A 26636-nucleotide genomic window follows, 5' to 3' on the forward strand; every position below is an offset into this window, starting at 1 on the left:
CTTCTCAGCACCTGCATGGAGAGCACAAGGTAGGAAAGAATTGGTGGTGGAAAACACCTCGTTCTAGCAAAGTGGTATGATCCATGGCCTAATAATAAATATGGGCTAGTGAGAGAGCTCAGTGGGGGAAAGGTTTCTGCCACCAAGTCTGATGACTTGAGCTTCATTCGTGGAACCTCCATGGTGGACACAGAGAACTGACTGTCACAGCTTGTCCTTCCATTTCACAAACACACACATAAATACACACACACACACACACACAATATGCCCCTACACAAGTGAGTGTGATTTTAAAAATCCTTACATTTCTCATTAAGATATCCTCAAGTAGTTTTTATTTTTATAGTTAATTATTAGCAAAGTTCAAGTATGTTTCCACTACTTTATATAGTCATTGTATAGGACAAAACATAACAATTAGCCTTTGGTTTCATAATAAAATATAGAGAAGAGATGGTTTTCATCATTTGTGGTAGTTACATTCTATAAAGTCATCTCAAATATTGAACTAAACACTCTCAATTGCTGTGTAGTATTCATTATGGTTGTGATGCTATTACTTATATTTTCTGTCATACTTTCAAAATCATTAAGGCAACTTGGCCAAACATTTCCCAATCATTACTGATGATAGCCAGCGTGATGTTGTCCCAGGCTGGGCAAACATAACTGATATTGGATATGGTGATGGATTTCCACTAATCTCACATGCCCTCTAGAGTGCTGCAAGCTTTACTGGACACATTGCTCAGTAGCATGTCTTAAAAGCTTATTATGCCAACCGGGGGAGTTGGAAGGTCTTTACAGAAATGAATTAAGAGTATTATCTAAATTAATAATACTCAGAATTAAGGTTTTTGCCCTGGAAATAGTGTTCATTGTCTGCGATGGAGCAGTTATGGAACTGATCTCAGAATATTTCAGATGCCATCCATTTTTTTTTTTTTTTTTGACATCTGAAATGACCTGACATGCAGTGCAGTTGAGGTTTTTCCATCCCAAGTACTCCCAGGATTTGTTTTTTTGTACCCCAATAGGGGCAACTTACATTTAAAATTTGCCTTTGGTATCTACACATTTATAGCAAGGTTTTGCAGTCCCAGAACGATTCATCCAGGAGGCCGAGAAGCTGTTTTTATCACACAGCTTTGTTTATCAACATTCATGAAAACAAGCCAGTCTCACCAGCACTGAGAACCTGTTCTTCAGCAAAGTCCTAGTCACAGATAGCACACAAAGTACTTTCTAAACTCTCTGCGAGGTCCACTCTCCACTGAGTTGAAATTTACATGATGTACAGCCAGAACTAGCTGAGAAGACTTTGTGTTTCTGACCCTGGGTAACAGAACTGTAAATTTCTGTAGCTTTCAGACTCACAGTGCTAGCTAATTCTTTTTATTGTTCATCATCTCAAGAGTCCACATTTTGCTGCTTTCCTGGTCTCCACAGCTTCATCAGGCACATTTGATGTTGCCTTAAGAAGCCTGCTCCACCAACATAGCTCTTCTCTCTCTCTCTTTCTCTCTCTCTCTCTGTGTGATTTGTATTCTTCACTCACAACTAACAACATTATAACTCATGCCCAAATGAAGCTTATCTAACCTATTTTTATTCTGTAAAACACATCACTATCTCCTTGACCTCATGAACTCTAACCACACTTTGCCATGTTTGGAGGCCATTAAAACAGTGAAGTTGCATGCTAAAAGTACATAAGCAGACAAACATGGCAAAAAATGAGAAAATGGCATCTGCTCATAGTTTGAGAACTAAAGCAAGCAAGCATGGCTGTGTTCACTGGAGCAGGGAATGCATATGGGGTTAAGTGTAAAAGCTCACAAATAAGTCTGTGATGATTTTATGGATGGGTCTCTTGCAAAAGAAAACAAATGAAGATAGTGTGGAGGGTAGGGGCTCATCCCTTTAAGTATTTCTGAACACTTGCAGGGTTTAGAGACCCAAGCACTTAGCAAAGAGACCACTCACTGTATTCCTGAGCAAAGTGGATGGATGTTGGGATTTCTCCTTGTAAGAAACCATCTTGAGTATTTTCAGTGCTAAAATTCTGGATGATGATTTAAACATTTAATTCTTCTAATCAGTTTCAGAAATATTTTCTTTACAAATCTTTAGATTTAAAAAGTTTAAGAATTCCTTGAATTGTTCTAGTCACACATTCTGCTTCTATTTCACTTAGTGTCAGGCAGGGTCCCGTGCATAATGTTAACAAGTATGGTAAGAGTGGCAGGATGCCACAGTGGGTGGTAGGTCACTCCTTAGCTCAGGTGCAGTCTACCAACACCAGCTTTCTAGATGCCTTACCCACACTAACCGGCCATTCTGGTTAATCATTTATAAAGCACATGGCCTGTGTTTAGGAGAAGAAATGATGGCACTTTCATGCCGACCTGCAGAATTTGTTGCTCGTTATTTTAAGCTATGAGCCTAGGTGAGAAAGTGCTTAAGTTCTTCCTCTCAAACCTCCCTGGGGCTGCTCGAGCAGCAGAGAGAGGGAGAGCGCTGTGCATCGAGGATGAGGTGCGGCAACTAGACTGCAGGTCGGGAGGCGGCACGCGTGGGATGGGAGCCCACCAGGGAGGAGGTGGAGCGTGCGGAGCCCGGGCAGCGCCCGCAAGAGAGAGTTCAGGGCCGGAGCACGGCCAGGAGGTGGCGCGCGTGGTCGGGGAAGCCGGGCCAGGGAGGAGGAGGGCGCGCGTGAAGCGGAAGCGGGGCTTGGAGGCGGTGGCGCGCGAGTGGAGCCGGGGAAGGGGGGTGAGAGCCGGGGCGGGGGAGGAGGGCGGCACGCGTGGGGCTGGAGCGGGACTGGGAAGGCTCGGCAACCGCGGGGGCGCGGTTTGACTACGTCACTTCCGGTCCCGGGCGCGCTTCCGGGTGCGGGCAGGGGGCGGAGATTGGTGCAGCCCGAGGAAGGGAGCGGATGAGGCGTCCGGCCCGCTCAGCGACTCTGTGTGTTGCAGGTCTACCCGGAGCCGCGAAACGAGAGCGAGTGCCTGAGCAACATCCGCGAGTTCCTGCGCGCCTGCGGGGCGTCCCTACGCCTGGAGGTGGGTGAGCGCGGGGCCCGCCCGGGCCGAGCCGGGCCGGGCGGGGCGGGGCGGGGCGGGGGAGGCCGGGTCGGGTGGAGGAGGAGGCCGGGGGTCGGGCGAGCCGGGGCCCGGGTCGGGCTCTCGGTTGCTGTCGCTGTCGGACGACCACTCCTCACCGCCGCCTCCCTGCCCGTTATGGAGCGGGGCCCCTTGTCCCGGGAAGCAGCCCCTCGATGTCTCCTCGTGGCCGGCGGGCGGATCCCACACCTTGTGATGGTTTTCACGAGAGCCGGTGGTTCTCGGGCTCGTGTGCAGGTGGCACGTTGGTAATCCCCGTTGGCTGGGGACACCTGTGCAGCCTTGAACGCTGCCCTCCGGGATTGCCCTGCATCGTATCCCGGTCGGGCTCTGCTCTCGGGTCAGGCAAGGGCCAGGCTCAAAGGACGAGGGCCAAACCCCTCCTGATCGCACGACCCAACCCCTCCTGATCGCACGACCCCACCTGCTGCTCTGCAGGCTCGAAATTCGGCGGTGTGACTGGGTTCTCCTCAATGCTTACTTTAGAAAACCCATGAGGCTTGAGACTGGGATTTGTAAAGCCTGCTTCTGGGGATAACTCCTCGGGGTTGTCCTTTCCGTGCTGCTTGACGTTTGGTGAACACCCTTCGTGGTCCTTCAGTGGCAGCTCTCCAGGGATGTCGCTCTTCTGTTTCTCTTATCCCTGGTCAGTGCTGTGGATCTAGAAAACTGGCTTGGCTTTAGAAGGTTTGCTAGGAACCTAGCACAGATGGACGAGTGCGTGTAGTCGCTTCTGTGTGTAAATCTTGTTACATTTGCAACCTTACCCTGTGAAAGGTTGATAATAATACCACATGCACTCCAGTCCTGTGATGTCCCAGTATAGCTTTTCTTTCCTGGTAGGACAGTCTTTTCCTGAATGTTTCCTGGGAGGAATTGCAGGAGTTATCCCCAATCATATCTGGAAAATATTTAATTGAAATTGGGCATACAGTTATTTATGGTGATTAAAGTGTTACTGTTTTTAAAAAATAATTTATCTTTGATGTCCTTGAAGAAATTGCTGTAGGTAGTTGGGTAGTGGCTGGGGCAATTTTAGAAGCCTCACAGCTCTTCGTAGATGGGGTATTGGCATCCTTGGTGGTACTAGTCTTGTCTTTTTAATGACTTAACTTCCTCATTGGGATGGAGAGTGATTTTTACTTTGTCTTGACCTTTGCCATAGGATTTCATTCTCTCCGTACACCTGGGTTTCGTTTATGTCACAGTATTTTTCAGGCTCAGGCTACACATTAAGATAACCATTGTCAACTAAGAAATTGCTTTAAAGGAAATTGAATGTTTTCAGCTTTCCAAAGGTTGGTTGCTGCTATGACTTTTATGGTTCTGACTTTGCCCAGAGATGCTCTCAGAGCCCCATGGGGACCTGACCCAGGCACCTGGAACATCGCTTGAGACAAAGCAGGTCCTTGCAAAGAGGACGAGTCTGGAGTTGCACTTGTGATAGCAAAGGAGGGGGGGGGAAGGACCAGTTGTGTCTTATTTTGTGCTGATTTTAAAGAGAAAAAGTACCTCTTCCAGTTACTTAAAAATGTTCTAGAGGAAATTGATAGGAATCTTTCAAGGTCATTATCTCACACCTAAAACTCGTAATTAGCACAGGAGATAATAAAACAAAACAACACATGCAACCCCCTAATTTATTAAGCCACCATTTTTTAGGAAATTCTTGGAGAAAGGAATGGCTTTAACTCAGCCATGTTTGTAACTCTGTGAGTGGAGAGGCCTGTACAGGGAAAGACTCCCTGTTCCACAGACAAATGTATGTAGAGAGCACAAGGGAAAGGCCTTGTACCTTTGAGCAATTCTAGGTACTTGAACGATTAATTCCCACCAAATTCTCAAAGATGGGAGACAGAAAACATTTTAAAATTACAAATGGGAAACAAAATAAATTCCAAGTTACCTTTTGTTCTTAGTTCTTAATAATAGGGTTTCCCCCCACCCCCAAGAGGTTGTTTCAGGCTGAATTGTGTTAGTAAGAGACTGTCTAGCTCACTCCGGTTAAGTGCCTAGTGATTCCTTTAAGGAAAAGAAATGCAACATTATGTTTCCAGATTGGTCATGTATTTATTTATGTATATTTATATATGTGTTGTGGTTCCAGTGTGTGTGTGTGTGTGTGTGTGTGTGTGTGTGTGTGTGTGTGTGTGTGTAGTTCCAGTATGCTATGGTACTTGTTTGGATGTCAGAGGACAGCTAGTACGAGTTGGTTCTCTCTTTCCACCATCTGAGTTCCAGGGATGGAATATTTTCAGGCCTTGACTTTATCATCTTACTGGCCTCTTTATTTATTTATTTATTTATTTATTTATTTATTTATTTATTTTTACAATTTATTTTTCTACCAACCACATGCCTTAACATTTTGGGGTAGCTGCCGGGAGATGGTGTATTCTGTAAGGTGCTTGGTTTGCAAGCATAAGGACCTGAGAAAAAGCCAGGTGTGTTGGTGTGCTCAGAATCCTAGTGACGTGGTTCTGAGACAGTGGGATTCCCTGGGGTTTGTTGGCTAGATAGTCTAGCCAATTTGGCAAACTCCAGGTTCTGGTAGAGACCTTGACTCAAAAAATAAGGTCGAGGCTGACTGACAGAAGACAGCCATTGTTTATTTCTGGCCTCCAGAAACATGCCCACACATGTACATGTGTGTATGTGACCTTGTATACATCCATACACATGCACATACACACATGCATTTTTATTTTCTGACTTGTGCAGAAATCTGGGCACAGGAATGCCAGTTTCCTTCCATTTGTATCTCAAAAAGAAAAAAAAAAAAAAACCCAAAAAACAACCTTCCAAAACAAAAAATCCCCAAAACCAAAATGGTGATGATAATGTTGACGATGTGCTTGAGTTTTGAATAAGAAATACCGTAGTGAATTGAAAGACAAAAGTCATGAAGTCCTAGAGTATTTGGCTGCAATTCCTTTAGGTGAAATGGTTTCAGGGATATAGAATTTGTTTTCTAATTTTTTTGTTCTCAACTTTTGTCCCCAATTGTGTTAGATAAATTTGTTGATGGTCATCGTACATTAGCTGTCAATATTTTCTTGCCCAATGTTATTTAATTAGGCACCTGAAATACATTGAGACAGGTAACCTGTTCAGGGCAGAGGCAGCCTTCCTTGGGAAAAGTGCCTTTCCCTGCCATCCATGATGCTTGTACTAGCTTTTTATTCAATATCTAAAGTAGGTGCTGGAGAGATGGCTCAGCAGTTGAGAGCACTGGCTGCTTTTCAGAGGACCCAGGTTCAAGTACCAGTACCCACATGGTGGCTCACAACAGTCTTTAACTCCAATTCCAGGAGATCGGATGCTTCTTCTGGCCTTTGCAGGTACACATTCATAGTGCACAGACAAGCATGAAGGCAAAACATCCATAAACATGAAATAGTAATTTGAAAAACTTTAAAATGAAGGCCATATGAATCCAGTTCTGATGGTGTCTTCTAAAGCTTAGTCTGTGTCATGACACACAGCGACAGGGCAGTTAGCAGCAGAGTGGACTTGCATCTAGCTGTTTATCAGAGAATTGTCTAGTGTCTCAGTGTTTAGTTATATTTTATATTCTTGGTATTGCTATATAATGTGCATTGCTTTTTATTATGAATTTTGAAGAGTTGGAATTTAGCACTGTTATAAACGGGTGTATTTAAGGTCGTTGAAATTATGAAGTGGGAGCCATGCTTGGCCTGCGAGCTTCCCTGGCAGAGTCCTCTCCCCAGATGGCAGTGGCCTTTCCAAGGCAAGAGATGACTGTGTTATAAATGAGGAACTGATAGAGCAGCGAGTCAGCAAGGCTCCTCCTGCGGAAGAGCTGATACTGCTTCCAATAGTGTCTGCTCTGGAGAGTAAAATGAGATTCAGATGCGATTTCTCACCATTGCCAAGAAGGATTTCAGGGAGTTTGTCAAAAGAGGCTGTCACAGTTCTTTTCTCCAGCCAGTTCTGGCTCTGTTGTGTGGGACCTGGAAGAGATGATGACCCACTGCAGTTAGTCTTCCTACTTATTTCACACACCAGATTATTTCCATATTCCTTTCTGGCTTTAGGTAGAAACATTAATAAAAATATTAATGTATCAGTCATCCAAACATCTAGGTGATTCAGAACAGAAATGCCTTCCCTCCTCATTTTTGGTCTTGCAGATCAGTAGCAATTAAAATGTAGACATACATTTGATAGCATAAAGTTTGGTTTTTCGAGACAGGGTTTCTCTGTGGCTTTGGAGCCTGTCCTGGGACTTGCTTTGTAGACCAGGCTGGCCTCGAACTCACAGAGATCCACCTGCCTGTGCTTCCTGAGTGCTGGGACTAAAGGCATGCCCGGCAGCAAGCTAGTTTCTTAATACTTGTATTTATCTGGTATATTACGGTGTTTGGATATATGAATACATCTTGGGTTGATTAAATCAAGCTAATCTCCATTTGCATAGACTTTTTTTTTGTGATGAGATCGTTTTAAATTCTTTCATAGTACCTTCACATATATGTTGTCAATAGTAGCTGCCGTGCCGTGCTGTGCAATGCCCTAGACTTTGCCCCCCTTACCAGCACTCTCCCATTGCTCTGCTCTCCTTCCCAGCCCCTGGTGACTGCTGTCTTGTACTTCTGTTAGTTCAACCATGGTGGACTTTGTACGTGAGGGAGGCCATGCATTACTGGTCTTTTAGAGACTAGCTTACTTTACTTAGTAGTTCTTGAGGTTTATCCATACTGTCACTATGATTTCATATTCTTTTTACACTGATAGTGTCATGTTGCTTATATGTATCTTGTTTTCTTTTTACATTTGTCCACCTCAGGTGGTTTCTGTTTTGTGGCTATTGTGAACACTCCTGCAGTATATAGGGAACACTGTGTTTCTCCAGCATTTTATCAGTTTCTTTGGATATATACCTAGTAGTGGGATCTGGGCCACAGAATGACTTTTAGCTTAATAGAGAACGTCTGTATCATCTCTAATGCATTGGCTAGCTTACATTCCCACCAACCAGTGTTGAAGGATTCCATCTCCTTACATTTTACCAGTAGTTAACTTTTGTGTTTTTGACATTCAGAGAGGTTCATTGTGGTTTTTCTTTGCATTTCCTTGATGTTAGTGATGTAAATAAAAAAATAGTTTTGGCTACTTTTATGTTTTTGAGAATTGTCGATAGAGAAAGGCTTTTAGATGGTTGTTTCACTTCCTGCTGTGTCTTGGACATCAGCTCCCTTCCAGATGCATGGCATACAATTCGTTCTCCAACTTTGTCATTTGGGAAGTGGGTGTGATGATGCTTGCCTTTTGTGTGTGCTGTAATAAACATGGGTTAGCATCAGGCACCAAGGAGAGTGCCAGGCAGGCCTGAAGAGCTGAGTGAATATGAGTGGGTACTGTTACAACCACCAGAATTTTCTGTGCTTTAAACCATGGTGTATAGTGTGCTTTTAAGTTACCTGGCAGCCTGTGCTTGTTACATAAAGCTCAGGCTATAGAGAGATGCAGAAAAAAGAGCATGATACTGCCATCTAGAAATACCAGTGTCACATACAGATAGCTTTAAAGACCAGCGACACAGTAGCATATATGTTCTGTACTACACTTCAGCTTGATATGGTGGCAGTGTGACCATCTCCTCATGCTCAGTGACTGCCTCTTGGAGGCCAGTGATCCCTGTTGGCTGTGGACATGCTTTCCAGTTTTCACTGCTCCAAACGTGACCCACATGGAGAGCTATGTTTTCTCTGTTCCATTAGCCTTGACTGCCACTGCAGGGTGCAGTTCCTGCCAGGTCACAGCCAGCTGAAGGTGGGAATTCATGCAAGCTCTGAACAGCTGCCACCATGGCACTGAGCTATCAGCAGCAGTGCATGGGAGCGCCTTCCCAGACTTGTACCTGAGAGGCTCCTTCCCCCAGAGGAGCAGACCTCCATGCTGTGTCATGTGCTTTCTCTTGGCATGTCTTGCTTGGGTGTGGTAAATGAGGCCTGTGCCTGAGGGTGTGAAAGAAGAACAGCCCTGGGAAGTACAGTTGGAAGCTGGAAATCTGCAGCACTTTCTTCCAGTCTGGCATGAATAACCAGGGATGGGGCACTTTGTGCAGCTGAAAGCAGTTTGCAAAGGTGAGAAGGTTGGGCTCCTTCAAGTGAGGTTTTCATTCCTGCCTTAGTGTTGAAAGAGTTCCCAAGGACTTCAGTCTGCAGTGTTGTGATGGCCAGGCTGACTTAGGACACTAAAGTGAGGCTCTAGAAAGGCAGTTATTCATTTCTGGACTCCTGTGTAAGTCTTTGAGGTGACTGTGAGAGTTTGGTAGTGGAGCTAATGGAGAGGAGTTAAATAACTTCTAACTTAGATAGTGCTGTCTTGTCACCTGTTCTTTGGGAGGGAGAGGGTGGTTGGGATGCTGTCCAAAGCTGATAGTAATTCTGTTTGTTCACACAACTAGTAGTGGTTTAATGAGAATATGACCAATAAGCATGTATGTTTGAATCCATGGTCTCTCCCACCCATTGGTGGAACTGTTTGGGATGGATTTATGAGGCATGTGGCCTTGTTAGAGGGAGTGTGGCTTTGAGGTTTCAGAAATCTTGGCAGGTATGGTTGCTTACACTGTTAATCCCAGAGGTAGGTAGATCCCTGAGTTTGAGGTCAGCCTGGTCCACAGAGAGAATTCTCGGACAGCCAGGGCTATACAGAGAAACCCTGTCTTGAAACAAACAAACAAACAAACACAAAACAAAACAAAAACATTACACCATTCAAAATGTGTTCCTTTTCTCTATCCTACTGTGGATCAAGATATGAGCTCTCTGCTGCCATACCTTAGCTCCAACATCATGGACCCTAACCCTCTGAAATTTTAAGTTCACTTAAATTCTTTCTTTACTAAGTTAGGTAATGGTGTTTTGTTACAGCAGTTTTAAAGTAACCAAGACATGAACTATGCCTACTAAGAAGCTTTGAAATAAATGCACATACTTAAATATTTTTTTGAAAAGTAAGTTTTACTTATTTTTTTAATGCTTCCACCTAGACAGTGTTATAACCTCAGCCAGCTTCTGGTGACCTGTGTCTGGGGATCTGAGGAGAGCTGAGACAGTGCTAGATTAGCAACAGGTACTGAGTTAATTTTGCCCAGCATGCATATCTACATTTTTGGTGAAATTTAAAGGCTTGTATGTATGTGTTTCTAGAGGCATCTCCTTACCTGACTTTCTGTGTGTGTCCTCTCAGTGTGAACTTTGAGTGTCACTAGATTGTGGACCTCCACAGAGTGTTTGGGCTTTCCTTTAAATGTCAACTTGCCACAGCCTAAAATCACATAAGCGCCGACGAAGGATTAGCTAGATTAGGTTGGCCTGGAATGTGTCTGTGGGGGATTATATTGATTATTAATCGGAGAGAGCCATCCTGAATGGGGACCTTGAACCACAAGTCTGAAGAATGTGAACCCTGAACCACAAGACTGAATGAAAAACGTGGACCCTCCACCACAAGACTGAAGAACTTAGACCCTGAACCATAAGACTGAATGAAGAACGTGGACCCTGAACCACAAGACTGAATGAAGAACTTAGACCCTGAACCATAAGACTGAAGAATGTGGACCCTGAACCACAAGACTGAATGAAGAATGTGGACCCTGAACTGTAAGACTGAAGAAAACTAGCTGAGCATAGGCAGTGAGTGAAGTTCCATTTGTTTCTCTCTACTTGAGAATGTGATATGGCTAGTTGCTTGAGTTCCTGCCTGGACTTCCCCTCAGTGATGACTGTAACCTGTCAGCCAAATAAACCCACCCTCTCTGACTAAGTGTTCTATTGCTGGTAAGAGAAACTATAACCATCGTAACTCTTCTAAAGGAAAACATATAATTGGGGCTGGCTTACAGTTTCAGAGGTTTATCATCATGGAGGGAAACATGGCAGCATGCAGGCAGACATAGTGCTGGAGAGAGCTGAGATCCTACATTTGCATCAGCAGACAGGAAGAGGGAGCCATTGGCCTGGCTTGGGTTTTTAAAACCTGAAAGCCCACCCCCAAGTGACACACTTCCTCCCACAAGGCCACACCACCTAATCGTGGTCATTCCCTGGTGAACAAGCATTCAAATCTGTGAGCTTGTGGGGCCATTCCAGTTCAAACCATCACACTCCCCTAAGTCACTTCTGTCAAGATATTTTATCCTAGCAGCAGAAATGAAACTAGTACACTTGGGCTACTGCTGACCCTGGCTTCTCCGTTCATAAAACAGTAAGTGGAAAGGGTCTGGAGAATAGATGGCTCTGGTTAAGAGCACTGGCTGCTCTTGCAGAGGACCCAGATCTGTTTCCCAGCACCCACATGGCAGCTCACAATCATCTGCCACTCCAGTTCCAAGGGATCAGACATCCTCTTCTGGCCTCCTGGGGCATTACATGTGGTTTACAGACATACATTCAGGCCAAACATCCACAAGCAATTAAAATTAAGAGCAGTAGAGAGCCACATGGAGTGCTGTACTTTGTCATCTCCTTGTTGTGAGTGCCCCTTTTCTTAGTTTTGCAGAGTCCACACTGATGGGGATATTCAGAGTAAACACAGTGACTGTTGTGTGACAGTTTTTGTGGAGCGATACATCCCAGATACAGTGTTCACAACATTCCAAAGTCCAATTTGGTAAACCAGTGGATTTATTGGGGTTTCTTAAAGGAGTATGGGCAAGGGGTACTTACAGGAGCAGAAATGACTCAGAGAGACAGCTGTATCACCAAAGCCAACCTCTGTGTAAATCTAGATCACGCTGCCCAGCCTGCAGGCTGTAGCTCATCAGGTTGGAGAATATCCTTTCCAGGTAGCTTAGTTATCCTTTCCAGGTAGCTTAGTTGGCCCGAGCCTTTTCCAGGTTGCTTGGTTGGAGAGTGATTCACACCTGCTATACTGCTAGTAGACTCTTGGGAGGGAGGCACCTAGAGAATGTAGTTAGTTTCAGGGACTTCCTGAAGCTAGTTAGAATTGTTTGTTTCCTGTCTTGATTGAGCGTCCCTGCAGGATGGAGTGTTTGACTTCTCCTTAGGACATCTTGTTTCACCTCCTTATAAACGTCCTGTCCTAAAATATCTTCTCTGTGTGTTGTGTGCCTTAACAAATTTCCCTTCAGAGAACTGCTACATAACATGAACCAAAGGAAAGAGTCCTGACAATGGCCAGAGGTATGAGAAGACAGTGGGGAGCAAGGGGATTCTGGGAGTGGACAGGTGGTAAGAGAGGCCCAAGGACTGGAACTTCTCCAGTGATGTTTGTCTTAGAAAACTAAGTGAAGGAAAGGGAGTCCACTGCAAGGGGCTAGTGTAGAAGCCCACAGTGGAACTGAGTCTGTTGCTTAAGCCAGTTAGTGAGTTTCAGATGGGCTGAGGGTGATGAACCCTGGGTGGGCCTCCCTAGTTCCATTTGCATCCTGCTGCAGGCGCATTGATCTGGCTTCTCTAGACCTTTCCTTGTCTCATAGAATCCACACTGCAGCCATTTGCAGGGCACCCTCTGTGGATGAGGAGGAGACATGGATACACTAAACATGTCACGGCTGAGTAGGGAGTCTAGCCTTGGATTGATTGCTCCCTCCCTCCCCTCCCTCTTTCCCCTCCCTCCCCTCCCTCCCTTCTTCCTGATTATTTATTTATTATGGATACAGTATTCTGCCTGCTTGTGTGTCTGCAGACCAGAAGAGGATACCGGGTCTCACTACAGATGGTTGTGAGCTATGGAGTGGTTGGTGGGAACTGAACTTAGAGCCTCTGGAAGCGCAGCCAGTGCTCTTAACTGCTGAGCCATCTCCCCAGTCCTAAATTTGCTTTTATTTAGGACTCATGTCTCTTTTCTAAAGGCCAAGATGGGTAGACGTGTGGGTTTTCTTCTAACTGGAGAAGCTGCTGGGGGTGCTGGGATTGGTCCATGGGCATGACCTGGCTACCTCTGGGCCACGCTTCTGGCCCTTTAGACTTGAGTTCTTGCTCTGCTGTGGCTTGCTGCCTGGGATGAATGAGCTGCTAGCTGTGCAGCCGTAGTTCTGCTTTTTGTTTGTAAGGTTTGCAGGACAGTGTCTATCCCTGGGAAGTTCTGTATGTGCAACCTCCCATTCAGCAGGCTTTTCTCTCCAGCTTGTCTCCCTGCCTCCTCATTGTGCTAACGTGTGGTGGGATGGCTCATATGGTCTTTGGCCCAGTGTTCTGCTGGCCTGGCACCTGTCACTCATGCTACTTTCCTGCCTGACTGTAACCCAGGGAGTTGTGTAAGGTGGGAATTGTCCAAGAGCTGACCTTAGTGGACCGGTCTCTGTAAAGAGTATCACCTCTTCTTGACCTCTGTGCTCTTGGACTTTTGAGTTCTAATAGTGTCCACCTGTTGGAGACGTCCGTGATGATAAATGACTTATTTCTCTGAGTTACTTGTAATCTATGCAAGGAGTTGTACCTTCACAAGTGTCAACTCATTGACATCTCTGCCAGCTCTTGTGAAGTGGCATTAATGCCTAAAAACAGACACAGAGAGGTTGGGAACAACTATGGTCTCCGGCCAGTGATTATTATGCCTTCTTGTTCCTGTGCTCAGAGAAGCCTGTGTCCTGCCCTGTCTGTAGAATTTTCATCTGGGCCAGTGTGTGCTGTTTTTAGTTCCATTCTTCCCTTCTTTCTGGGTGCTTTGGGTTGTTTGCATGACTATGGCTCCTTGAACATGTGTCATTGCTCATGGATCACTAAGTAGACATTAGTTGAACTGGCAAAAACTGTACCAAGTGTCCACCCAGGGGTCTTGTGGAACCCTTAGGGACCATGAGGTGTCCAGCCAGGGAACTTGGTCATTCTTCAGGAACCATAGGCTCTAGAGGCCTTAGGGTGCTGTCTGAGACAAATGTTAGGGGGCTCAGTTGTATGCTGTCTGTGTTACCTCAGTTTCTTCCCTCCTCCTTCCAGATACACTCCTTTATTTTGTCCTTAGAACTACAGAATTTTGTTTCATTCTTTCAAAGCCTTGCTGCGTAAACTGTTGCAGATCAAGTGTAATGATATAGGAAACCTTTGTGACTGTGTCAGATGGTTTATGTGGACTCTGACTTGGACCCAGTGGGTGCCGTCAGCCCTGACATATGGGGATCAGTTTGAGAGGACAGATGGCTGCTAGATGGCTCTGTGCCCTTGCTGGCTGGTACTGAGCCCTGGTTTTGGAGCTGGCTTCCTTGTGGTAGAGCTCAGTGGAGGATGCTCAGGTCCTAGAAACCTCAAGGTCCTGCAGACTTAGACATGGTAGATGTTTCAGAGTTGGAGGGCCCTGAGCTTAGGGAACTGGGTCTAGCTCATTTCTGCAGTTGTGGGGGAAGAGAAACTGAGGCCGTCTCCTGGGCAGCAGCAGGATGGAGGGCCATGCATTGTGCAGCCCTTCCCTCTGGTCTATGTGCTTCTGCTGTGCGGGTGATAGAGATTGCCCAGAACCATTTCAGGTCCTGGGCAGGGTGAGGTTCTCCTTGAGTCCTCACCATGGGAGGCTTGGAGGAATCCTGGGAAGGATGGCATGTAACATGGAGAAGTCCACAAGGACTTGTGCATTGCCATCCTGTGTCTCCATCTTGCAAGGAGCCCAGCTGAGCTCTGTTGGTGTCCAGAGAATGGGCACGTGGGCAGTTACTGGCTTGGGGTAGATTCTGTGCCTACTGAGGAGACAGAGCAAGATTGTACCTGTCTCAAGGTAGGAGTACAGGTTTTAGGCCAGGCTGTGGCCGTCACCCTAGGTAATGCTGGTGTGCTTGGTGGCTTGTCTGGACTGGCTCATTTGACCACATGGGTCTGGGAACCTTCCAGGGAAAGCCTCCCTTAGTCTTGAACAGTGCCACTGAACCAGGACAGGTAAAGAACCAGGTGTTTGCGCATGAGGTGTGTTTTATCCTCCTGCATTAGGTCACATGGGTGTTTTTCAGGGACGTTCAGGGTTGTGCTTTTCTTCTCAGTCCTTGTGGAAAATGAAACAGTGACAGCTATGACAAATGGGCAGCTGTGGAATGAAGCTGAGAGCCCTGAAATAGAGCAACTGCTGTTTCTGTGTGTGGGAACCCTGCAGGTACTCACAGTGGCCTTTCACCTCCCTCCCTCTATTTATTTCCTATCCCATGCTGGGGATAGAACCCAGAGCTTTGCATAAGTGAGGTAGATGCTGTCTCACAGAGTTAGGTCCTCAGCCCCTCCTGCCTTTTGTTTCTTTTTGATTGTCCTTGAGTCATCACCTGTCTGTTTTCCTTTGAAAGCATACCCTGTAAACCCCAGGTCATTGGATGGGGAAAACCCTCTTTTCTTGACAGCTGCTTGTCCTTCATCTTTTTGTCTGAGTCTTTTGTGTTGTGGGAACCAGCTGAGGACAGGTTTCTACTGAGTAAGTGAAACAAAAGCCGAGTCCTTGCACTATATTTGGATGTGAAGTCTAGACTGAGTCTCTGTTAAAAATAACTTTACCCCACAAATGTATTTTGCCCAAATTTGCATTAGTCTGTGTTGGTGTTGTCTCTTGTAGTTAGGACCCTACTGCTCCTTCTGCCATGGCGTGGCATGGATTCTCTGGAATGGTGGCTTCACTCCTCTTCTGTAGAGGCGTACAGATGCGGGAGGCTCCTACCTTCATAGGCCTTGGTGTGGGGGAGCTTTACAAAGGCTCTTGAGGTCTTGGAAAGTGCTCTTGTGTTTGCTTAGAGCTGGCCAACTCATCTACTGAGCTTGGGTTTTCTGAGGGGTGTGGGTGGCACCTGTGACCCAGCTGGGGAGGGACTGACTTAATGTCACAGGAGTTCAGAAGCATGGAAGTCCTGGTGGACAAGAGCAGGAGTGAGATACACGCTTCTCTCCAGGTGTGCTTTCACAGAGCTGGCCCACCCTGCTGTCCGTTGTGTGAATTGTAGGGAGGGCTGCTGGGCCTTTCTAGGGTTGCTCACTGCCAACTGGCTGGACAGTGGATGCTTTCCTTTTTCCCGTCTCTAGAACTTAGGGGTGCTGAGTGCATGGATGCTGGCATCCTGCCTGCTCTCCCTGGAATGTTTCTTACATTAGACATCAGAGTAAACACTTGGGCCTTTGTACCTGTCCAGTGCTGATGTTTTGCATTTTATCTCTGCAAGTTTCTACAGACAAAATAATTGTTGGTGTACATTTTATTTTGCTAAACTTTTAAACTACATTATAGACCTGGTGATACCTCCGAATTCTTGAGTGCATGCACTAAAATGTGGATGCTAGCTTTCATAGTTTTCTAAGACTCTTAGCATGGTAATCTGTTGTTTCATGTTTAGTCCATGTTCAGATGTGCACCATGTCCTCAAAGTGACAAGCAGCATCCTTATTTTGGAGCATGTGAGTAGAGGACATGTATCATTTACTTTGTCATGCCTCTTCAGTTTCTCTTAACAAAGAATTGGTCGCTCACCTTTATCCCTTCTTCCCAGGAAGCCCCTGACGTCCTTCCACGCCTTTCCCACTGTGGCCACTGTGTCTAACTAGGGTTGTCTGCATAAGTGGAGGTGGGAAGTTATGTGAACAAGGGCCAAACCACAAAGGAATATAACTTGCCCTGTCCTGGCAACCATTACTGCCTGTACCTCCTCCAGGGGGCCTGGGCTTGTATGCACCCCTCTTCTCATCCATGATGGGATGTCGATGGGCCCAGTCTTGTACACATAGCTGCTTGCTGTGAACTCATGGATGTAGACATTTATGTCAGGTCCAGAGGACAGGGCCTCACAACACTCCTCATCAGCTGCCTCGGCGGCGATGATAACATAGATGTTCTGCTTAGGGCTGAGCTCTGTCACCATTATTCTTAGCATGTGATATGAGTTTCATATTCATGGTCACCTGCTGTAAAGGGAGGCTTTGTAAACAGGCTGAGAGCAGCCCGAATCTATGGGCTCAGAGAAATATTTCGAAGGCAGTGTGATACCTTGTCTATAAAGTGAGGCAGCAGAAGTAGGTCGTGTGTCTTCCCTCTCCCCTCCCTTTAGCTATGACCATCTCAGCCATGGCTTTGGACCAGGTTTACAGTGCCAGCCCCTCCCCAAAAAGGCCTAAACCCAGAACCCCAGGCAGAAGACAGTTGGTTACGCAGTGCCTGTAGGTTGATATTCTAGCTTGCTGGGTCTACATGTGAAGAAGACTTGACACTTTTCTCCATCAGCAGACTGGACACCATCTTCTGTGTAAGCTAGCCAAGAGGAGGGACACTTCTGGCATAGTTGGAGCTTGATTTCTCTGTCATTTGTTTTATGTTTTTGACAGTCTTACTGTATAGCCCACATTGACCTCCAACGTGAGATGCTCCTGTTTCTCTCCCTGACCCCTGCAGGTGTTCAGATTATAGTTGTGCTTTGTTATGTCTGCTTAGACGGGTATCTGGTTGTGGTTTGATTCTAATTAAATAATTTGGGCAAGAATTTTGCATGAAGGTGTTCCTGATTTCCCATAGCAATGGTGAGAGGGCATTTACTGTCTCTCTGGAGATGCTGAGTTAGCTCTCAGGATGCTGTGCAAGTCATTAACACTCATAGCTGTGCTTTTCTGCCTCCACACCTACCAGGTGATATGTCTGACCCCACTGGCCACCTTTGCTTGAATCACTTTCCATTTTGGTAGTTGCTAGATGGTATCAGACCCTTGGGTGTATGACTGCCCTTGGGATATTAAGCTCTGGTCAACACTCTTACGGTACAGCAGACATGGGTGAGTGAAGCTGGTGACATCTAGGCTAGAAGGTTGTGTGGGAGAGGAGAAAATACTCCTCTGCTTCCAGAACCAATTATTTGTGTACATACTCATCCACCTCTGTGTTATTTTTTTCTTTTATGCAGATTTATTTATTTATTTATTTATTTTAAAATCAGGAAAGTCAGTCTGGCCTGGACTAAGGCTCTGAGCTCAGTGTCATACACATGGACTTCAGCTGTAAAAGGAGAAATGTTAACCAACAAGAAGGAACAGACACAGGGCAGACAGCTGCACTATGTGTGAGAGGAATTGGGAAGTCCAGAAGCAGAGGCAGAATGCACTTGTCATGAAGCATACTGGCTGCTGAGTGCAGGCCGCCGCCGCTGCTTCCTCACATCTCAGGACCAGGACGGCTGTGGGACTTGTGGAGGTGCTGCTACTCTGCCACACAAGGGGGCTGAGGGGCAGAGATGTGATCTTATGCCTCCGTGTAGTGTATACCCAGAGGTAGAGTTGACATTTTAGTGCATTTCTGGAGCTGCTCTGTTTGGAGCTAGTTACCTGCTCCCACAGGAGTGGTGACTATGCTGTCAGGCCGTTGACTTCTGGGGCTCAACTGTAGTTGTTTGAATGAGAACCCTCTCTACCACCATTGGCTTTCATATTTGAATGTTTGGTCCACAGTTGGTGGAACCCTTGTTGGAGGAGGTGTGTCCTATAACAGTGTAGCTGAGCTCTGGGGGATTGCCCTTTGGGGTGGGATTACTGTCTCCTTTCCCTCTTCAGTGCTGGTCCTGTGAATCCAGGGACATCTCAAGTTGATCTGCTGTTAGGATCCACTGTAGCACCTGCTTCTCCTCAGAGAGGGGTCAGGGTGCTGTTAAGCTTCTGTCCAAGAAAAAGGTTGTGGGTGCAGTTGCTTGTGTTGCTCAGTGTCTCATGGCTTCATGGGGCTATTCCCAACTGTTAGGTTTTCAGGGCCTACTAGTTATCTAAAGTCCATGATGAATACTCATAGCCTCTCCCCCACTTAAGCTTTTTAACTCGTCACTTCTTTCCGTATGCTACAGGAGGAAGGAGGGATGTTTGCAGTGTGTTTTGAAACACATTTCCCAGTCTGGGGTTTGTGATTGCTGTTAGTTTTGATGTTAATGTGGTGTTCTCATTGCCCTTTAGAGCTGCTGTTACTTCCCAGTTAGGGGTCAGGCCTCTGTCCACAGCCTGCTGTGGTTGGGTTAGGTTCTAGTGACAGACAGACAGTGCTTGGCAGGTGGAGGTAAGGGACCAGGGGCAGGCTGTGTGGGAGGCCTGTGTGGAACTGCACCTAGTCTCCTCTTCCTGCTGGCAGTGTGCTGGTAGGGCAAAGTCCACGTGGTCTAAGCCAGAGCGTATTTCTGCTTGTGGAGCTTCCTTTCCTTTCCCTGTGTGTAAGATAAAACTGGCACAGGTCTACACTGCGAGGTCCAGGCTGTGCACCAGTCAGTGTGACATTTATCCTCAGCAAGTTTATTTCCACTCTGCTGTGCCTGGAGCTGCCACTGTCCCAGCTGTGCTTTATGGAGGGTTCTCCTAGGCTTGGGAAGGATGCCTGCCTTTCTATCTTCCTGTTCTCGACTGTCTCTTCTGCTCTCTGTAGGCCCTACTGAAAATGACCCAACACTAATTGATTATGTCTCTATGAATATGTGTTCCCTGCCATAGTGTTTGCTTGTTGGTAGAACAGATCCACAGACCCAGTAAGATTGATTCTGATCTGAAAGGGAAGTAGCTTGTTGAGAGACATGTTAGGTGAAAAAGTGCTGTAATTGGCTAGAACCTGATATGAAGCTCTGCTTTTTCTCTTGGAGCAGAAGTAGGTGGCATTAAGTTCAGAATGTGCAGAAGCCAAGAAGATGAGGAGCCAGGGCTGGATTTTTACTGTCTCAACAGTATGGACCATTCACATTAAACTTAAATAGCACCACTTAAGATTCATTGTCATTCTTGTTCTGAAGCCAGATTCCATTTGACAATATGATAAGACAAAAATCTGTTTTTGAATTTTGCAAGCAACACTTCAGAAATATCTGCCAAGAGTGATAAATTTGTGTGTGTGGTTGCATAGATGTGTTTGTGAAATAGAGCTTCTTCATAATGCCTTTGAGGTGGAATTGATATCCAGGTGTTAGGCAGTTGAAGCCTGGGGTCATTCTCCTGCAACAGTGTTTCATTCCTTCTGTGATGGGGAGGAGAGGCACCTTTCCCCGGGGCTTTCTGGGTATAGCTACTTGGAGATGTTATGTACATATGAGTCACTCTGCTTTGCTTGTAGGCCAGTATTGCAAGGAGGGTCATATCAGTTACAGTGGTCAATGATGTTTGTGCTTGTGTGCCAAGCTGCTCTGATTCTGAGGAGACAATTGGGCACAGGGTGTGGGAGCAGTTGGGGGAGTTGGGGTGTTATTAGCAGAGAAGTGTCTGGATGGGCTCTGTTGATGTTGAATGCCCAGTCTTACAAGCTTGAGTCACATGCTGTCTAGGTTGCATGGCTCTCCTGCTGTCTCAGTGGCCACTGGCTTGGCTTGTGTCTTAGTAGTGTAAAGGTACCAGTCTCCTTGAAGAAGGTGCTCTCCTGCCTGCTGCTGTAGGCTACACTGATAACTCCCAATAAATGTCTTCCAAGAGAAGACTGTGCCTTCCTGAAATTGTAGGCCCTGGCTTCTCTTTGCATGCGTTAGGGAGTTTTATCCTTGCAATGAGGACACCAGGGATCCAGGTCTCTTTCCAACAGCCTTGCAGTGGTGTTTTCTTGTTACCAGGATTTCCAGCCATTGAGACCTTCAGGCTGTTAAATTCCTGCAGCTGCAGCTGGTGCCTTGATGGCTGGTGTCCCACCTACACTCATGCAGTAAGCTGCTTTTGAACATAGACCAGAACTCTGCAGATGTATAGAGACTAGTGTAGAGATGTGTAGTTGTTCCAGTGCCCAGAGGTGGCATGGTCTAGAAGCAATGCACAGGCCAGAGTAGAAGTGTCCACCTGGGTTGTTTGTCCTCTTCTTCCTCAGTCTGTCGCTGAGGGCACAATGGGTGCCCTCTGGGAAAGAATGAGCTCCCTCCCAAACGATTTGCATACATTTGGGTATCCCCCCCCTTTCCCCCCTCCCTCTCTCCCTCTCTCCCTTTTGATTTCTGTGAAGCCTTAGCTGCCAGCAGTTTATAATTACTGCGTTTTCGATTTGGGGTAGAAGAGAACCCTTGTTTGCTAGGAAGTGTGACAGTGCTTGCTCAGAGTCACAGCATTCTGAGAGGAGCAGGTGCATGTTAAAGTGCTCTTGATCTGGATGGCCTGTGTTTGTGAAATCCCTGGCTGTGTGGAGGTGGAGGATGGCACCTTGCTGAGGGACACTGTGTGTGCATCACTCTGCCCCTGACCAGTCTGCCAGCTTCAGGCAGGTGTCACCCTTGGCAGCAGCACCACTTGGGCCTGGCCCTTTCCATCTGAAGAGCCTGCTCAGACTTATTGACACTCCCCAAGGCTCCATGTGATGGGCACAGCCTGTAGGACCTCCAGTGAGGGCAAATCTAGCTGCAGTAAGCCTGGTTTAGAGAAATAAAGGGGTTAAGTTGTGTCCTGATGGGACAGTTGTGAGGACCATCTCTGAATTAAGGCCTTTTGGTTTTTGCTGGCTGGGTTGCTGTTTGGGGAAGTAGTCTGTTGTGCTCCTTGGAAAAGCACCCTGACTGAATGCTTCCCACCTTAGAATGGGCCTCTTGGTTTGTCTGATCTGACTGTTGCCTTTCCTGGGGAGGAAGGTAGCAGTAGGCCCATTGAGGTCTGACATCACGCCAAAGCCCATTGGCAGCAGCTTCAGCCAGTCAGCTGCTCCCTGGTATCTGGGTAGGAAAGCTATATAGTCTTGGAATAACAGGAAGCATTCCCGTATTTCACATCCTGTTGTTCTTGGGGTCTGTGACTTGCTGCTTCGCCATAATGAAGGTTAGTGGGCATTTGTCTGTGTGTTTCTTGTGGAATACCAGAGCTTGAATTTTCCAGGCTCAGAATTAGATCTTAGAGCTGGAGGACAGATCACCACTGTGGCCTTTTATAATCGAGGGAACTTCACGTTTTGCATGAGGAAACTAAGGCCTAGGTAGGACAATACTTTTTATTCGTTAAAAAAAATGGAGCTAAACCTATTGTGATCCTTAAAAATTGCAACAGGGAGGTGAGCCTAGAAAGAGTTCCCATTTGGGGTGGCTGTAAGTTACAAGTGTTACAATCCAGGACAAATTGAAGCTCATGAAAGTCCTGAGGGCTCTGCCGGAAGGGATCAGAGGAAGACTGGCCTACCTACCGAGACGGGTGGAGCTTGAACCGATCACTTTTTGGCTTTTGTGCTTTTGTTTGGTTCTCATGAATTTTCAGCAGTGTGCCCTTTTGAACTGTTTTGACCATCAGCCTCTTTTTGAGGTTGGGTGACCCACAAATCCACTCTGCCCAGGTCCAGTATACATTGGCTGGGCAGTAGGAGATGTGTAGTCAGCCTCTTCAGACTTTATGCCCTAGGATGCAGTGCACACATAGACACTGGTTCTTGGGGGATTTCTGGGAGCTCAGCACGGCTAGGGCAGGGCTTCAGGAAGTAATATGACTGAGACACAGCAGGAAGGAGGTGGAGTGTGGGAAGGCAGGAAGGGGTGGAGGAGGGAGTTCCTGGCTGTGGCAGAGGCTGCAGAAGAAGGAGGGCAGAGGTACTAGTGGCTAGCCCACAGGTGCTTATCCCAGAGCAGAGGATCCAGGTTGTTCTGTTTTGCTTCAAGGAGAGAAACTGTTAATTTGGTATGCACTTGGGCATCTAGCTTTTGGCATTTAGCATTTAGCTTTTCTTTCTATAATTTGAACCAGTTAGATTTGTCTCAGTTTTTCTGGATGATTTGGTTATAGAAATTATTTGAAGAGGTTATTTAGTGATCAAAAGTGATGAGAGTGTTTGGAAACATAGTTTCATGATTTAGTGTATCTGTAAGCAGTCACATGTGTGCACACTCCTCCAAACAAAAGCAGATGTGTTTATCCAGGTGATGTTCTCCCGTTTTCTCTCCTTGATTTAGGTTGGTGGTGCATCCACATAGCACACAAATGCACACGCACAGGAACACATTCTTGCATTTGGATTCCAGCTGTCTTAGCCCAGGCTGGCCCATGTGTCTTCTCTCCTGACCCAGTCTTGTGGTGTGACTGACTCAGGGTCAGAGTGTGTTACCTACTGTTTATGTTCTTCCGAGCTCTGTGCCCTGGGCCCTATCCCATCTCTCTCCTGGGATACCCTTTGTCTTCCATCTGTTTCCTGTCATCTGTGCTTTCCCCTGTCTGCATGTACCTTGTGTGCTATTGCCTTGGATGGGGTGCATTTAATTTGCCTTCCTATGTACCAGAAGAGAACATCTTGGTCATATCCTGTCTTATAGACTCTACAGTCTAAGGAGAGAGGGTTACAGCCCACCCTGAGCCTTTACTCAGTACTTTTACTGGCTGCTCCTGGCTTACACCCTGGCTTTTGCTTGATCTGGGTAAAGGAAGCAGAGCTGGGTTTGGTTCTCCTCTAAGGGCTTGATGCTTTACAAGGGTATTCCAATGGATTCTTATCCCCAGAGCCCACTTGAGGCTGTGCTGCCTCTTGAGTGTTTCAGACCAAGTATGCTAACCCTGTACAACCACATTCTGTTGGGACAATTTCATTTATCTGTGCCAGCACATAATACGCTACTAACTTTCTTGTTTCATTTTCTTTCAGACTTTTGATGCAAATGACTTATATCAGGGGCAGAACTTTAACAAGGTTCTTGGCTCCTTGGTGACACTAAATAAAGTGACAGCAGGTAAGACTCTCATTAAGTGTCCTCAGGGTGAGTATAAAGTCTCATGTCTGGTTTCCTGTCAGCAAGGTAAAATGATTATTATGCATTGAGAAAGAAGTATCTTTGGTGTTGAATGTCCAGTTGTTTCTTCTGCTACTGGTGGCTTGTGATTCTGGTTGTGAGTGCTGGGGCAGCAGCAATTCCTGGTGCTGGGGCTTCAACACAGTAGCTGTCTCCGAGCCACTCCCCAGCACATACTTGCTGTGGTTGTAGTTTGCAAACTGCCCTTTTCCTGAGCCCTGGGTTTACTAGCTCCTGGCTTTATAGTAAAGAGTAGGGCCTGCTGGTTCAGAGCACTGGGGTGTGCCCCTGCAGTGTGGCTGTGTCTTCACTGGCACGTGGTGAAGTTAGAGGATGAGAGATTCACATTGGTGGCATCCATGTTCCTTGTGTAGTATGGCCTTGAGTCCCACAGTGATGTTTGGTCAGAAGTGGGCTATGCTATGGTGGCATACACTGTGTAGTCCAGGCTCTGCCAACACTTGTCTGTAGTTGTCTGTACTTGTCTATGTGTGATGTTGCAAGTGACACATCTTTAGTGTTGTCAAGTGCTAGCTTATCATATGTGACATATGACTGTTCATCTCTGCCTCCTTGCTGATGGTGTAGTCTCAGAGAAGGGCACATGTACTGTTCTGGAGACAAAGTGCCTGGCAGTTCCTTGTGAGCAGTTACATTGTTTTCCCAGATGAAGGGAACATTTTACAAATGCCTATAAAATGGTTTGTAAACTGTTGAGAATTACACTAGAGAAGAACTGATAAGTTAGTCATCCCCAGATCGTTCCTGGAGAGGTAATTGGGGAGTGAAAGCATCATTTGTGCTGCAAAGGATCTTCTCTTTGTTGCTGTATAAAGTGTAAATGGCATACTTTGTTATAGGCTTTTATAGGCTTTTGGTGTGTCCCTCTATGCTGGTCCCATTTTAGAGCCAGTGTGTGTTGAGGATACATGGTGTCAGGCATCTTCAGTACTTTTTCTTTCTTTCTGTGTCACCACCTTTTTAGACATTGGACTGGGAAGTGACTCTGTATGTGCTCGGCCCTCTTCACATCGGGTGAAGTCTTTTGATTCCTTGGGATCACAGTCTTCACACAGTAGGACTTCAAGATTGCTCCAGAGCCAGTACCGAAGCTTGGTAAGTAAGATGTTTTATTTTGTTTGATTCAAAAGTAATTTGGGCATGAGTTTGCAGATGTGCCTTGGGAGATGTTTGTGTCCATGCAGATGGAATGTGGACCATTGTGGGCTCCTGCCCTTCCCTGATGGTGCTTCTCACCAATTCTCCCAGACACTGAGCTGAGTGCTTTTGGGAACTTATTATTTGGGTTTATGTTGAAGGCTGCAAATGCTCATCTAGAGAGGTGTAAGCTTTGACGTTCATCCCTGGGGTAATTGCTCATGTGCCCATTCTGTGCACATGAGTATGAGAATGAACATCACATCTGTGCATGAGCCCAGCTACACAGGAATGGAGCAGGAACCTGCTGCCAGGAGTGTAGAGTGGGATCCGAGTGTGGAACAGGCAGTGTACAGAGGTGCACGTCACTCAGAAATGTGCATGTGTGTGCTTGGCTGTGTTTCTGTCCATGTTGCTCCATCTTTAATATTTCAAACTTAGTTCTCTTGATGAACTCCTCCTTGAGACTCACATTAGCAAACCTTACAGCTTCCTTTTTGAATTAGAGCACACAGAAAACCATTGTCCTGTTAAGTCATTGTAAGGACTTGCTCGTTTGACAAACTGCAAGAGTGCTTCCAGTTGAACCTCCCCTCTTGGGGAAGACTGCCATCCACCAGCTTGAAAGAGGGTGTGGTGGGAGCATGTGTCAGCAGGGTGCAACTCCCTTAGAGTAGAAGACTGAGGACAGCTCTTCCTCTGCCTAAAGCATGCTTCCAAGTCTTCCTGAGTCCATTCACAGAGCCGGAACCTTTGCTTCCCAGCCTTCCTAAGTCAGGTTGTTCACAGGGCTGGAAACTTTGCTCTGGTGGCCTAGACCTCAGGATAGGAATAGCCTTCCTTGGAGAAGAGCCTGTGAATAAAAGCTGGAGTGGGGCAGCTTCTTCCCTGAAGAAGAACAGGACATCAGGAAAGGGTGACAACAGGTGTCTGGAGAGCTGTAGCCATTCTGCCCCAGAGCCCCTGCTGATGGGGATGGCAGTCTTGATTTCCCAAGAGGAGATAGATGTAAAACTTAAAAAAAAAAAAAAAAAAAAAAAATGCTGTGGTGAAGAGGACAACAAGTATTTATCTTTTTTTTTTTTTTTAATTAAAAATTTCATTTTACCTACTAGCCCTATTTTTCCCCCCGCTTACCCCATCCCAACTCCCATCCACTCCTCTGAGGGTGTAAGGCCTTCCTTGGGGAGTCAACATGTCTGGTATGCCAAATTGAGACAGGACTTAGTTCCTCCCTCCAGAAGGTATTTCTTTACTTGAAGTCTAAGTGTAAATTTCTAACACATTCCTTTCTTTATTTACCTACCTACCTACCTACTTATCTATCTATCTACCTACCCACCTACGTACCCACCCTCCCACCCAGGGTTTCTCTGTGTAGCCCCAGCTGCCCTGGTACTAGCTCTGTAGATCCGGCAGGCCTTGAACTCACAGAGATCTGACTGCCTCTGCCTCCTGAGTGCAGGCATCACTGCTGCCTGGCCCTCTTATGTTTTAAAAAGCTAGTTTGAATACTGCTCTGTGAGGCCCCTCTCAGCAGAGGAGCTGCAGCAGATTAATCCCAGGCATTGGTTGCACGTTGACACCTTTAGAATGTGTAGGTTTGAGAGTTAATGCACTGATCTTAAGTGTGGCTGTACTTCTCAGAGCCACTCCAGGGATGGGGTCAGTGCTAGTGTAAACATTGCTCCTGCTGTCCCTCATCTCTGGGATGAACGACTGGATTGTTA

General features: G+C 46.4%; 1 protein-coding gene across 4 annotated transcripts in view; it reads left to right on the forward strand.

Annotated features, from left to right (window-relative positions):
* Nucleotides 1-26636, forward strand: part of Arhgef7 (Rho guanine nucleotide exchange factor 7) — a 101707-nt gene that overhangs the window by 23815 nt on the left and 51256 nt on the right. For 3 of the 4 annotated variants that reach the window (XM_051181993.1, XM_051181995.1, XM_051181996.1), the window contains exons 2-4: nucleotides 2982-3068; nucleotides 23604-23688; nucleotides 24734-24864. In XM_051181993.1, coding sequence (XP_051037950.1) covers nucleotides 2982-3068; nucleotides 23604-23688; nucleotides 24734-24864 — 303 coding nt within the window. The remainder of the gene's footprint in view (nucleotides 1-2981; nucleotides 3069-23603; nucleotides 23689-24733; nucleotides 24865-26636) is intronic. The other variant, XM_051181994.1, reaches the window with a different exon arrangement.

The sequence above is a fragment of the Phodopus roborovskii genome, unplaced genomic scaffold (genome assembly GCF_943737965.1).
Source record: "Phodopus roborovskii unplaced genomic scaffold, PHOROB, whole genome shotgun sequence".
In the NCBI taxonomy this organism is placed as follows: domain Eukaryota; kingdom Metazoa; phylum Chordata; class Mammalia; order Rodentia; family Cricetidae; genus Phodopus; species Phodopus roborovskii.